At 41.4% G+C, this 13651-nt stretch overlaps 1 protein-coding gene across 5 annotated transcripts in view; it reads left to right on the top strand.

Moving 5' to 3' along the window:
* Positions 1-4814, top strand: part of SEMA5B (semaphorin 5B) — a 376386-nt gene extending 371572 nt beyond the window's left edge. For 4 of the 5 annotated variants that reach the window (XM_038422653.2, XM_043504940.1, XM_038422657.2 and 1 more), the window contains one exon: positions 3448-4814. In XM_038422653.2, coding sequence (XP_038278581.1) covers positions 3448-3603 — 156 coding nt within the window. In that variant the 3' untranslated portion in view covers positions 3604-4814. Of the gene's footprint in view, positions 1-2897; positions 2968-3447 lie in introns of all 5 variants that reach the window. The other variant, XM_043504941.1, reaches the window with a different exon arrangement.
* Positions 4815-13651: the final 8837 nt, after the last annotated feature.

The raw sequence follows: 13651 nt of genomic DNA, 5'->3' as shown, positions 1-13651 counted from the left end.
TTGGCACAGAGAGGCAAGTCTCTTTTCTCTGTATCTTCTCTGAGAGCTGTGGGGAGGGTGGCATGTGCTGCACTGGATTAGCAAGATGAGACTCTATGATGATGAGGTCCATATAAGTACCTAGAAAGACAGACAGCAAGTGTCTCTTCGAAGAGAACTGCACAAGCATAGTGCTGTCAGCAACCACTTCTTGGGCACTGAGCTGCTGACCACTGCATGAACAGGGCCGAGATTATGGAGCTTGTTGCTGGATTCTGGTGCTCTCTGCAGTTGGTTTTGTGGTGGGAGCTAGCGCTGTGGCAATGAGTGCTCTTGATTTTGCTGTCTCAGAATCAACAAACCGTGCTAGAGACCCCTGTATGTTCAGAGTAGGCCAAATGCGCCCCGGGTGTAACTCCATTGAGTTCAGCACACTGGGGATGACTGCGGTCCAGCGTCTGAGCCATGGCCTGCCTTGATGGCGCAACCCATGTCGTACCTAAAGGAAAGTCTTCAGAGGGACGGTTTGTCACCTGCCTATCATCTCTGCATAGGGAGAAAGGAAAGCAGCCAGGGTTAAAACTCTTAATAATACAAGTGAGGCTACCATGGAAATTTAATTGCAATCCCCTTCTGGGTTTGTAGATTTCTAAAATTCGCTGCTGCCTAATTTCCCCTCTGGCAAAAATATCAACCAATTTCTAGTGCCTGGGAGCCTAACCATCTATTCATTAAAATATGACCAATAATATGTTTGTGCTGGAAAACGTTAAGGTGCTATACATTGATCATACTGATTTAGGGCTTGTTCTGCCTAATATCGCCAGAGACATATTCTGTGCAGCTAATTGCATTATAAATCCCTTAAAGCATTTTCATAAGGTATTTCCCAAACATATGAGACTCTCCATCAAAGAACAAAGAAACAGTTATGGGGTTGTTTTTTAATTAAGTGTTACAGGAAAGTAAAGGCAAAAAAGAGAGAAAATGCAAATGTTAATTAAATGCAACGCTTGCTTTCAGTGACTAGATTTAAAGTGTTGCAGGATATCCTGAAATTTAGTCATTCCAGCTAAGAGCCCAAGGAATAGAGGTCTGTGATTTTTCATTTTTAGCTACAGGTGGGCCTGACCAGGATTTGATCATCACCAAACTTCAGGCATGTTTAGATCTGGGGTTTTGATCTGGACTCATCTCTACCCTTAACACTTCGTGAAATCCCAAGTGGAGACTCAGCTAATCCACAACTGCTGTGACCTCCTGAGAGCATCCCAGTTGAGATGCACCTGCTCTCTCACATCCATATGCTGACAGCTCTCTGCTTTCCACATTGTGCAGCCCATGAGATTTCCCTGAGCATCATAAGACTTGACCATGTCGGAGGCGATTTCCTCAGTCACTTGTTCCTATTGCCCTCATTTATGCTTCTGAAAATTTCCACTTGTGCCATTACTGTGCAGTTGAGTGGATCTGGTGGTGTTTTGTGCTCTCTTGGTGAATGAGGACACTAGTGGTACGACGCTCCATACTCCTCCGTGGAAGGCACTGGCATGTAGTGTGTGTGTGTGTGTGTTAGTATACGGAGCTAAATCACACTGGCTAGGAAATAACAATCCTTATGTACGGTATGCATGAATAACTAAGTTCATTTGCCTTGGAAGAGCTCCTTAATAATAAAACTTTGCACATATAATGTGCCTTTTACCCAGGGATCTCAACTGTTTGACCAAGCTGGGTAAGTATTTTTATCTTCATATTACAGATGGGTTGTCTGAATCGCAGAGATTTCCCAAGGACACATAGAATGTGTCAGAGCCAGAAAGTTAAACTCAAATTCCCTGATGACCAGCCCTGAGCTCTAACCAACAAACTGCTCCCTTTATTATTTTGATATTTCTTTGGCTGATTGGGAGCACTTCCTATCACATCTTCCTTTTATTTCTAAGGGCAGAAGGAATTCTCACTCCTTGTTGGCCAGCATTTGCACATCTAAAGTAGGAGTTCTGCCTGATGCTGTTACCTTTACTCACTTGAAGATCCCTCTGAAGTACCTAGGACTATATGCATGAGTAGGGTACTTCTCAGGTTGAGTGAGTGGAAGTATTGGGCCCTTAGCACTTGGTGAGCATTAGCCAGTTAATCATCACATCACTTCTGGGAGGTAGGTTAGCAAACATTATTAACGCATATGGAAACAGGTGATGTAATTTGCCCAAGGTCACACAATTAGTCAGTAGCAGAGCCAGCATTAGAACTCAGGAGTTCCAGACTCCAAAGCCTATATTCAGTCCTCAGGTCCATGCTGCCTTTCAAATGGGTGACATTCTCTACTCCAGATGGCAAGAAGCTTGAACTAGCCAATCATAGGTATCTGCACCCTTTTTGGAAACAGTGTGAACCTGTTTTAAGGGTGTAAGTGAAACATACACCTTTTGTTGCCTTAGAACAAGGGATGAATTCCTTGTTGTAGCATAACAGCAGATTAGGGTGCTCACATGAGAGACTGAGGCATGCAGTTATTTAAAAATAAAAGCCTGCCATGATCATGGTTCAAAAGCAAAATGGATTATGTGATTGAAATGACATTGACAGCAAGGAAAACGATAAATTTTCTGAGAGGTGTCTCATCCTCCAAAACGGGACTTTATCCCTTTGAGCTGGAAACATCTGGCATGTCAATGGATTTTACAAGGGGGGGGGAAACAATTTCTCATGGCATGAATATAAGTGATTCCATGATAAGGCAAAGAAGGGGGAGGAAAAGCCCCTGCCTCGTTTCTAAATTCTAGTGGTAAAAGATACATTTTGAATTTCTCATTTTTCTGCTGCTATTGACAACACTTGTTACTTCGTTGTAGAATTTCTTGAGTCATTTTAGTTTTTCAAAAAGTGACCATGACTTGTTACTTATACTGTAGCTGACAGAAGTGACACACTTAATATCGGGGGGTCCAAACCTGGATATCTACCAATGGAGATGGAGATCAGGTAAATGTGCACCTGCTCTTCGAAAGAGAAAAGAAGTGCCATTTTGGTAACTGCTATGACAGGGAGTTGGTGGCTGTACAATGAACACTTTGGAAGGGAATAGATTGAGTGTACAGTTCACCACTCAGTCCTGTTTAGGCCCAGCATGGTTGTGTGACAATGATGATCAGACATCATGCCATCTACTAGGAGAATCTGGGTCTCTGCAGAAGACTCTGGATTCTGGCTCTAGTAATGGCTGAGCACAGATCCATCAATGCAGAAATGGCAAGAGCTGTGGGTCCACCCACTGACTGACTCCACAGAAAGAGAGAGCCATGTATGGTACACACCCATCTTATCCTCCCAGATGGAGGGAAGGTGCCAGTGGCCCAGAATGGAGACCATGCTGGAGAAGGAATCTGAGAGAAAGAAAGATCTGAAGATAAGAAAGAGCATTTTCAAAGCATTTATATATGTCTATGTAATTTCTTTTTACAGACGCTTAACAAGAACAACTTAATACCTGATGAAAGGACCAACTTCTACCCCTTGCAGCAAACCAACGTGTACGCTACAACCTATTATCCCAGTACATTGAATAAATATGACTACAGGCCTGAGGCCTCCCCTGGAAGGACCTTTACCAACAGCTGATGATGGACAGACTGTCTAAGGACTGGATCATTTCCTATATGAATTGTTTTTTAAACTGAGTTTATGGACCAAATATTGGCCCGGTCTCTAGATGTAAATATTGTACAAGTAGGGCCTTTTTTGGGGGGGGGGGTTAACTGTATTACTTGTAAACAGCACATCTCCTTAAGTGGACAGAATGCTTATGGATCATGGACCATTCTGCAAAAACTTTTGTGGATATTTGGCTGGAAATGACACTTACTACTGCAAATATTCGTGGCCGGATGATCAGTATTTCTGTCTGAGGCCTGAATTGCAGAGGAGCTGATTGCATGCTGTGTTAGGTTTCCACCATGCTACACCAGTGTGTTCTAAGAAACCTTACAGATAGCTCCTTAGAGCAATGGCTGATTGTACAGTGACTCGACAATGGCGGTACATTGAATGACACTTCGTTCACAAGACGAGCTGCCAGGGATTTCATCATGCGAGAAACTAGAACAAAGTTTTAGGTTTATAGTGGTGTCTCCAGCATCACCAGAAGATTCCTTTCACATTGCAAGAAATAGCCTCCACAGTCTTCTTTGGTAACATCCAGTTCAACTGGGGAAAGAAAACACACAATGTCCTCTACCCAAAGAAGCATTTCAGAATATTTCCAGTCTTAATTAAAAGAAAATGATACAGGCAATGAGATGTTAAGTGAAGTAAATGTTGGACGAATGAGATGTGGACTGTGGTTGCAGAACAAAGATGTGCATAGCACTGGAAAAAATGTGAGGAGTGCTGTACATGAGCCGTGAGCTTTCTTTGAAATGACATTTACTTTTTTCCCCTCCAACTTTGATTCTGTTCATATCTGCAAGAAGTGATGACTGATGGCCCGACCTTCCTCTTGTGAAATCACTAAGCTTGGGGCTAATTCTTATTTTATTATTATTTTTTTAGTTCACTTATTTTTCAAAGAGTAAAACATTCTGAATTTTTGGCACGGTATTTTTCTAAGGAATGTATTCATAGCATACCATGATGCAGAAAGTCTGTTGCACATTCTTCAGTGTCTTCCAGTCAGTGCTCCATCAAATAATTATACAGCTGAATAATGTGCATTGTTTGCCAATATTCCTTTAGATTTCTCAGCTAGAAACAAACAAACAAAAAATCTTGCTACAGTTATTAAAGTAAATTGGGACTGTAGTGTTATTAAACATTATATCCAGCCTTGAAATATAATTTTGTGTATGTGTGTGCCTGTGTCCAGCAGAACTGTATTAGACTGTTGCAGAAACCAGATGTATGTCTGAGATTAGGTTTTGTTTTGGCCAAATAGTATTGGCAGTGCTAAATGGACAGTTCCATCAAATGTGTTAGCAACGTGAGCAAGTTTGACACTGTTACTATTGAATGTTTCTAACTATTTATAATGAACTCCTGATGCTACGACTTTTAGAATGCCACAATACTGAGCATGAGATGAGTACAAACCTAAACACTCAGGAGCTCCAAGTAGTTCCAGAATTTGAATTCTTTGTATGCATCTTACTGTAGCAATTGCCATGTCTATTTTCAGTCATTGACTGGGATGTGTTTGAAGCAGTTTGGGTTCTATTGGTTACATACAACAGATTTCACTGTAAGCCAGCACTCAGCTAGTTTCTCATTGCTGTCACTTCACGGACAATTGTTTGGAAAGTGGGGCTGAGCTGTAGCTGGTCATTGCACACATATCCATCCATAGAGGTGGTAAATTGGAGCTGAGAAGAGGCTTTGCTGCTCATGACTCAAAATGTACAGCTCTCCTAAGAGTGAGGCAGAGCAGAGGTGGCCTCTGTAACCTGGTCTTACGGTGTAGGAACAAAAGCAGGAGAACAAATTAACCTTCCGTTTCTAAACTAGTTGAACCCTAACGTATGCTAGTGATGTATAGCTGTAAGGAGATTTATTATAAAATTTCATCATTGAGGGTCTTAGATTAGCTCAATGACTCCCAACCTTTTCTGGCAACTGTACCAGTTTAGCAGGCTGATCCAGGTTCTCCTTCCAGTTACACCAGTGTAAATTGGGAGAAACCCCATTTAAATAAAATTACTCTGGATTTATACAGTGGTATGACCGAAAGCAGATTCTGGCCCTAAGAGTTTGGTTGTACTAGTTTCTTCCACTTATTCAGCTAGATCAAAAGAGGCAGGCCCTGGTCACAAAAGCCCCATTGATTTTCAGTGGGAGTTAGATACCTAATTCCCTTAGGGCTATGGAAAATCCCACACTAAAGTTACAGGACTGGTGCAGAGCCCCCGATTGAAAACTGTTGCACATTTCTCATGTCAGCAGTTCTAAAGAAACTATTCGTGCCCAAGATCACTGTAGACATTACAAACTAAAGTCATTTCTAAGCTTCCATTTCAGGTGGTTCCCTTTGTTGGAGAGTTATACTGTTATTGTTTATTTGGCAGGATTACAGCTGCAATTCTTAGAGTTGCGAGCAAGTGAGTTAAACCTTGCAGTTATTTTAATTTTCTTTCTTTTTTTTGTAGCTCAAACATTTCTATTCCCCCCCCCCAAAAGTTATGTAACAGCTGAAATTATTTAGTTTTTCAAATCCAGTGAGCAAGATCACTGCTTCCATTGTGCTCAATATGTGCATATTTTATAGTGTATGTGGGCAATGGGGTAGGTTATATTTTCATCAAGACATTTCAGAGTCATTCTTATTAGCCATCTGAATGGCTTCATGAAATTAGCAATCACAGTGAGAATCTGTGCCCTCCATTTGAGCAGAAAGTAGAAGCAGGGGGAGGAGAAATTCTGAACTCTATTACTCAATTAATGTTTGTGTGAGAGTGCAGTTCTTGAGGAGCACTGTTAATGTGATGTGAGGGTTGTATTCCTTCTGAGCTCTCCAGTGCGGCCCAGGTTAATGACACAATATACAATGACAGGTTTCAGAGTAGCAGCCGTGTTAGTCTGTATTCGCAAAAAGAAAAGGATTACTTGTGGCACCTTAGAGACTAACAAATTTATTTGAGCATAAGCTTTCGTGAGCTACAGCTCACTTCATCGGATGCATTTGGATATACAATGATATTCTCTTGTTTTTGTTTGGTTCTAGCAGGTAAATTGGAAGCAGATCATCAGATCTGTAATGTCCATAGGCGATTGAATTGCTTCTGCAGCCTGATGTTAAACTGCTTAAGTTTCCCATTCTTAAGGTCATCTAAAAGTATGCAGTGTGCTGGAAATAGAATTGCTGTAGCACCAAAGGTTTCTAACAGCCGCTTTGGCTTTTTTTTTTTTTTTTAACTTTTAGAGAAAAACAAAATGCTGATCAGTTATTTAGCAAGAAATTGGGTTGACCTTGCAACCTTAGTTCGCTGCAAATATTTTGGCATAGGATTCAGCTGTACAGCATTTTGAAAGCAGTAAGTGTCTTGCACCCAAATGTGTAGGGTGTAGGGTTTAACAAGGTCGTTCTTTTTCCACCTCCCTATGAAGTGATGCACTATTCTCTTGCTCTAAAGGTTGCATATATGGAATGAACCGTGCCCCATTTTAAAACTGCTGTTGCACTTCACTGGATTGAGATGCCAATTATAAACATGCTACCCCTTTATAACTTGCAACTGCCTCCTATAGACAAGACCCCCAAAAGTAAAATACCTGGAGAAAGGGGCGCTGTTCTAAAGATGCACTTGTGAATGTTTGTAAATATGAGCCACTCACTTTTCTTAAACATGTGAAATGTACAAATACCAGAAAAGAATGTGTATGGTGTAATGATTGCTGTTCTTAATGCTTTATTTTGAGAAAATGAAATAGAAGTTGTATTGAAATCAAAGTAAAGAGTGGGAATGGAGTCCATTAAATGCCAGATGTGATAAGATAAAATAAGCCCATGGGAAGACGAAATTGCTGTCCACACAGATCAGTGTATTCTTTGTACCAAATGTCTGATTTTTTATACATATAAAATGTAAATTTAAAGTTTATGTAACAAATTTAATAGTGTGCATAGCTATCAGTAGATAGCTATGGTATATATTTATAATATATACACACACTCTGTCTCCATCCATTCAAATGCCTACAGAGAAAATTTAGACTTAGAAAGGCAGTGCTAGTGTTCAAATTCCATAGGGAAAGACTGAAAATAAGGATTAAGAAACCCTATGTTCTTTTAATTAGATTTAGCAAAATACATTTTATAACTAAACTTTTTATAACTTTGTTGTAGTTACAAATGCCCATTCTCTACAAAACATTCTGGCTAAGAATAACTAAGTAAACAATTTTTGTAACCACTCAATGGATGACTAATCAGCCTGAGGCAGCCGTGTGTATCACTCTTGAATTTAACTACAAGTAGAGACTAATTGTGCAAACAAAGTAGCAGGTTAGAGAAACAAATGGAAAGTAAAAATGTCAAACTGGCTCTGGAAGAAATTTTCACTTGCATGTTGAAGAACTTTGCCATTGTTTTCCAAGTAGTTGAGTGGCAGCATAAGAATTTAATAACTATTTCCACACAGACTGTTGTTGTCATACAACTTAAGAGCTTGATCCTGCCACCTCCTAGGTTGCGATTTTCAAGTGGGTCTGACAGAGCGATAGGAAAAGATTTAGCTAATGCTTTTGGGCACCTTTGTAATCCCCAGCTTGCCTTTTAGATTTGCCTTTGCCCAGGGACATCAATGGGACTCCCTGAATATCAAGCATGCTCCAACACCCACTGGAGTGATGAGAATATTGATTTAAATGGGTGTAGAGTAAGGACTATGCCCATATGAGCAGTGGTTTTGCAGGATTTGGCCCTACCTGAAGGGGTTTATTTGCTAGCTTAGTGAATTCTCAAATGGGAACAGCCTTGTATAGGAGAATCCCTCAGTTCAGAGCAAACCTCAAACAATTCTGAGGTCAGGTTTGGGTCAGATAAGCATTGACCAAGTTGAATGCTATCCATAGCACTAAAGCCTTCAAAGCTGTACAAGGAAACTAACAAAAGCAAGCCCTCATGGAGAATCCGGTATCTTAATTCTCAGGGCCAGAACATGGTAAGGTAGAGCCTTTCTTGAAGTTTTAGCTGCAGTTCTGGTTCCCAGCTGCAGAAGACCTATTCTCACCAGTGCTGAGTTTGCTTCTAGAACTTGATTCCTCATCCCAGTCCTATCCGGTATTTATTTTTTCCAAACACATTAGGCCTGACAGCATGAATGGTTACATGCTAAAAAGACAGAACTGAGCTTGCTGGAATTCCTAGTATAAATAGTTTTGAAATAAAAATGATGCTGCATCGCAATATCACTATTCCTGTGTTAAACTGAAACCTCAGTGGAATGGGGACGCTGTGTAACATACAGGCCACAGCAGGAGGGGGAGGTCAGTGTGTCTAATAACTGAAGCAAAAGGGCTTTTAGGAGAAATATGGCAAAACATTGGAGTAAAAAGCCACCCTGCTGCATGATCTTCTGGGTTCCATCTACATGCAACTCATCTCTAATATCTGAATATATGTGTGTATTTTGAAAAGATGAGCGAATTAATCAGAAACAACCTTTGTCACAGAGGGTAAGTACGTTAGCTAGGACTTAAGCAGGGGTGAGGAGGGAGTGACAGAGGCAATACTGGATCTTTGATACACAAGAAATTGTTAGTAGAAAACAGTATATTTACCCCCAAAAAGGAAAATTTGGCAAGTATTAGTGGACTCTTAGTGTGAAGGCACATCACCCTTCCTATGCAATTGAACATGATGGTACTATTAGTAAATAAAGGTGACCTAAACTGTAATCACTGCCTTTAGACACTGTGAATTTTTTGGGGGTACTCTGTATTTTTATATATTGTACAATGTAAAGAGTAATTCAGAAATAAAACAGAACCATCTGGAGCGCTTCTGAGTCATTTCCCCTCAAAAAGATGTAACATGATGCCTCTGAAGATTTGACAGGTAACCTCCTGACAAAACACATCCCAGAGTGCAACTGACCAATTGGGCCAGGTTTATAACTTGGAATATGTGTAAATATCTAATTCCTTGCTGACCACAATCCCCTTATTGCCTGAACCATGACACAGAATTGTATTTATCACAATTTTAGCCTGGATGACTACAAAAGGTTACTAGGTATAAAATTAAATTCAGCTACACAATGCAAAACTCCATCTAAACAAATCTCATTTTGTTCAGCATTCCAGAATAAAATTAAACACCAAAACCACTCCTGCCGCTCTCCCACACTTTAGGTGCATCTGACTCACAAATCTTATTTCAGAATAAGGCGTCAAATGGGCCGAACTAAAGCTTTGAATCGAATGACTCTGAATGCCGGTGAGTTTGAAATACAAATCCAGGTGTAATTTTTGCGGCATGAGCCTACTCTCTGCTCCCTGGCTCCTGTAGCACCTCTGCTTTGTCCAGAGAAACACATAACTGGTGTCCCAAGGACACAGGTTTGGTTTTTTGTTTTTTTTTTTAAATTGCATCAAGTATATTAGCTTGCTCCAATGAGGCAAAGATATAATCAACGTGCTGAGCCTTTCAGCTGCACAGTTCCCACTTGAACTGAGATTGTATTACAGCTCCTTCGCAACTGTTGCATATCACACTGAAAAATTATAAAAATGGGCACATTTTTGACTGAAGGATGATCAGAGCCTCTTACTGGAGAATGTTAGTGCTCTCATCCCACTTATTAATCAAAATAAAAACTGCAGAAAGTGACAGAGACAGAAACATTTAGGTTTATGTTGCAAGACAGCTGAAGACTTATATTGTAGTTTTATATTGAAAATGACACCATACTGTCATAAAAAGTAGATTGGATTGCTAACAACCTGAAACATGCTACACCTGCGTACGGAATACCTTATCCCTAGTAAATCATAAGCTATCTTTTGGGTGTTTTCAGATGCTCAAGTGTATGTACAAGAATTTCTTTTCAAACGCAGAGCATTAAAAAGTAATTGAGAGGTACATTATCAGTAAAAATAAACTTGGTGGGAATCAGATTTTTTTTTCTGTTATTCCTACACTTGAATTTGCATAAGCGCTTCTAAATGGTTTTGTTTTGAATCAAGACCCTTCTGCGTAGTGACTTCTCAAGTCAGAAACTAAAAATCTATGCATAGCATATTGTTTTTCTAGCTACTAATTTGAGTCATTAAAGTAACAGGCTCACTTTGTTCCACAGTGCAGGTTCTTCTCACTCAACTTCACTGCACTTCACAACAATATGCATTAGTTTAAAAAAAAAAGTAATATTAAAAAAATTAGTAAAAATACCTCATGCATATGGGTAAGTTTGTTTAGGGGCACTCTAAATCTGAATATTGGCTTACAAACACAGGCCAGGTAAGCGAGTCTGAGCTGGCACAGAGCTGCAAGGGCTCGAGCCTGCAATATACTGAGTGTTCTGGCCCTATTCCAGCAAAGCACTTAAACACATGCTTAACTTTAAGCACCCTGAGTAGGCCAGCTTTGGTTAAGTCCTTTGCTGGAGCAGGGCCAAAGTGCTCAGCCCCTTGCAGAATCGAGGACCTACTGTCTGGGACATTACTTGCCTAACTGGAGATGGCTGAGGGGGCAACATCAACAAATAGCTATTGGACCTACACATCCATTAGCAATGACAAGTCGCTTGTTGAACAAATACAGCAGCCAGTGGAATAGTGCTGGAGTGCAATGTTCTTTGTGTCCCTGTTAAAGGAATAGCTATAACTATCTAATCCACCCACTGTTTTTCTCCCATACCTAACAGCACAATATCTGAGTCCTGGTGCTTTATTTTCTCTTCTGGCCCGTCCATTCTTACACTGTGGGGTTATACTGAAAACAAAAATATGCTGATGCCTCATCTATCTGACCAAGATACACTTTGGAGCAATTACAGGTCCTTAAACATTGCAGTTTGAGAATATTTTTGAACCCAGTTTACAGACACAGTGTATGATTGATATATTGACTGTTAGTCTCTTTCTGCTCTTTGTTTAATTTTTGTGCTGGGCACAAAGCTTTTGGTCTTTGGAAAATGATTTCAGTAGATGTTTCTGGCCTAGTGATCTGGATCCTGCTGGGATGAGCCCCTTTCTCACTGGAATAGCTTTTCAAGTATACCATTGACTTTCTCCTCCAACTGTTCAGCTCTGAAAAATGTAACCACCACTTATCCTGCTGTCACAAAGTGTTGCAAAACTGTTTTTAAATGTCACAACAGATTTCTACAGTTTGAAGGTGCTAATCAGATACCTGCTTCCATGTCCATTAGTAATCTCTGATTTGCAGGAGGCCAGTGTATTGGCTAGAATTAAGCATTTGGGGAGGGGATTGGACCCATTTTAGGGGTAAGTCTGTCCTTGGTGCAGCTGGGCTGCTGCTTCACTCACAGTTATGACAAAAGGAATGCAATACAAAATAGAGCCCTCAGGGTGACTTTCTGCACCCTCCACAGCTCTGAGTTTATTGGAATAGCTTTTCCAGCTGAAGGAACCATGCAGATGCAGCAGGAAGATGATACAGCTCAGACCCATCCATTCCAGCAGGGGGCTCCAGAGCAGCAATAGTTCCTGGAGTAGTATGGCTGCCACCAATATGTACCATCAAGGTAAGCGACAAATTCCCATCAAACCAGTGTGACAGCTGCTGTGTAGTTTCAGGCTTTAGCATGATTTTCATAGACAAAGTGTAGATCATTTAATTTGGTTCCTTAAGGATTAATACACACTGTTGCACTTATAGTAGTTGTTATCCAAGAATGACTTCATTCAATTATCCCTCTTTGGCAGTGGAGACCTTACTGTTCTTGGCAGCTTTCTGAAGGAATCATAACATAATGCATACTTTTGTGTTTCCCCTTTGGACATTCAGGGCCACGTTTTAGCAAAAGTTCATGGTTGCAACGTGTTCAGATATGTTTTGCTATGGATTTGAGAGCAGAACATCATCTAAAAGAGAGAAGTCTGCTGATGTCACGGGGAAGTCTGAGCATTTGAAGGTCCTGAAAATAGCACAGAGCAACCCTCTTAAGGAAGCAGGAAGTTCGGAACAGAATCCAGCACGGAAGAGAGACCTGCATTGCGTACAGCAACATCCAGTCTAGCAGCATGAACCAAAGCATAATGGCTGAGAAAAGTATGCACTGAAGTCCATGGCGCAGCTGTGCAGATCTCAGCAACTTAAACATCTTTGAGTATGGCTATAGCTGTAGACCGTGATATAGAATGGGCAGCCGCTCATAGGGGAGGTTGAGCATTTGCCAAATCATAACAAGTAACACATCCAGACATCCATTTAGAGCAGGGGTGGGCAAACTACAGCCAGAGGGCCACTTCCAGCCCTCTGGACATTTTAATCTGGCCCTCGAGCTCCCACCAGAGAGCGGGGTCTGGGACTTGCCCCACTCCATGCAGCTTCTGGAAGCAGCAGCATGTCCTCCCTCTGGCTCCTACGAGTAGGAGCAGCCAGGGGCTTTGCATGCTGCCCCTGCCCAAGGGCCACCCCCACAGTTCCCATTGGCTGGGTATAGCAGCCAATGGGAGCTGCAGGGGCGGTGCCTGCGGATGGGGCAGTGTGCAGAACTGCCAGGCACATAGGAGCCAGAAGAGGGACATGCCGCTGCTTCTGGGAGCTACTTGAGCTGCACCCATGCCCCAGCCCTGACCCCTCCCAACCTGGAGCACCCTCCTGCATCCCCAGCCGGAGCCCGCACCCCAACCCCCAATTTTGTGAGCATTCATGGCTTGCCATACAATTTCCATACCTAGATATGGCCCTCAGGCCAAAATGTTTGCCCACTCCTGATTTAGAGAGTCTCTGTGTGGAAATAGTGGATTCCCCTAGACCTATCTGGAATAGAAACAACAGATGTAAGGGATTTCTTGAATGGTCTGAGTCAGTGTTAAGAGGGTGTTGGCCTTTTACTTGGACTTAGTATATGGAAGGCAGTAGCTTCCTGTGTAGACCGATGCAGCTTAAGGAAAGAAAACTGGAAGGAGAAAAGTCTGGTAAATATGAAATTCAGAAGGAATTTCAGGTAAAAAATGTGGATGGGGGTCACACCTTCTCCTTGGAGAA

The sequence above is a fragment of the Dermochelys coriacea genome, chromosome 11 (genome assembly GCF_009764565.3).
Source record: "Dermochelys coriacea isolate rDerCor1 chromosome 11, rDerCor1.pri.v4, whole genome shotgun sequence".
Lineage (NCBI taxonomy): Eukaryota > Metazoa > Chordata > Testudines > Dermochelyidae > Dermochelys > Dermochelys coriacea.
The sequence above is the reverse complement of the archived record's forward strand: the minus strand, read 5'-3'. Positions and strand labels throughout refer to the sequence as shown.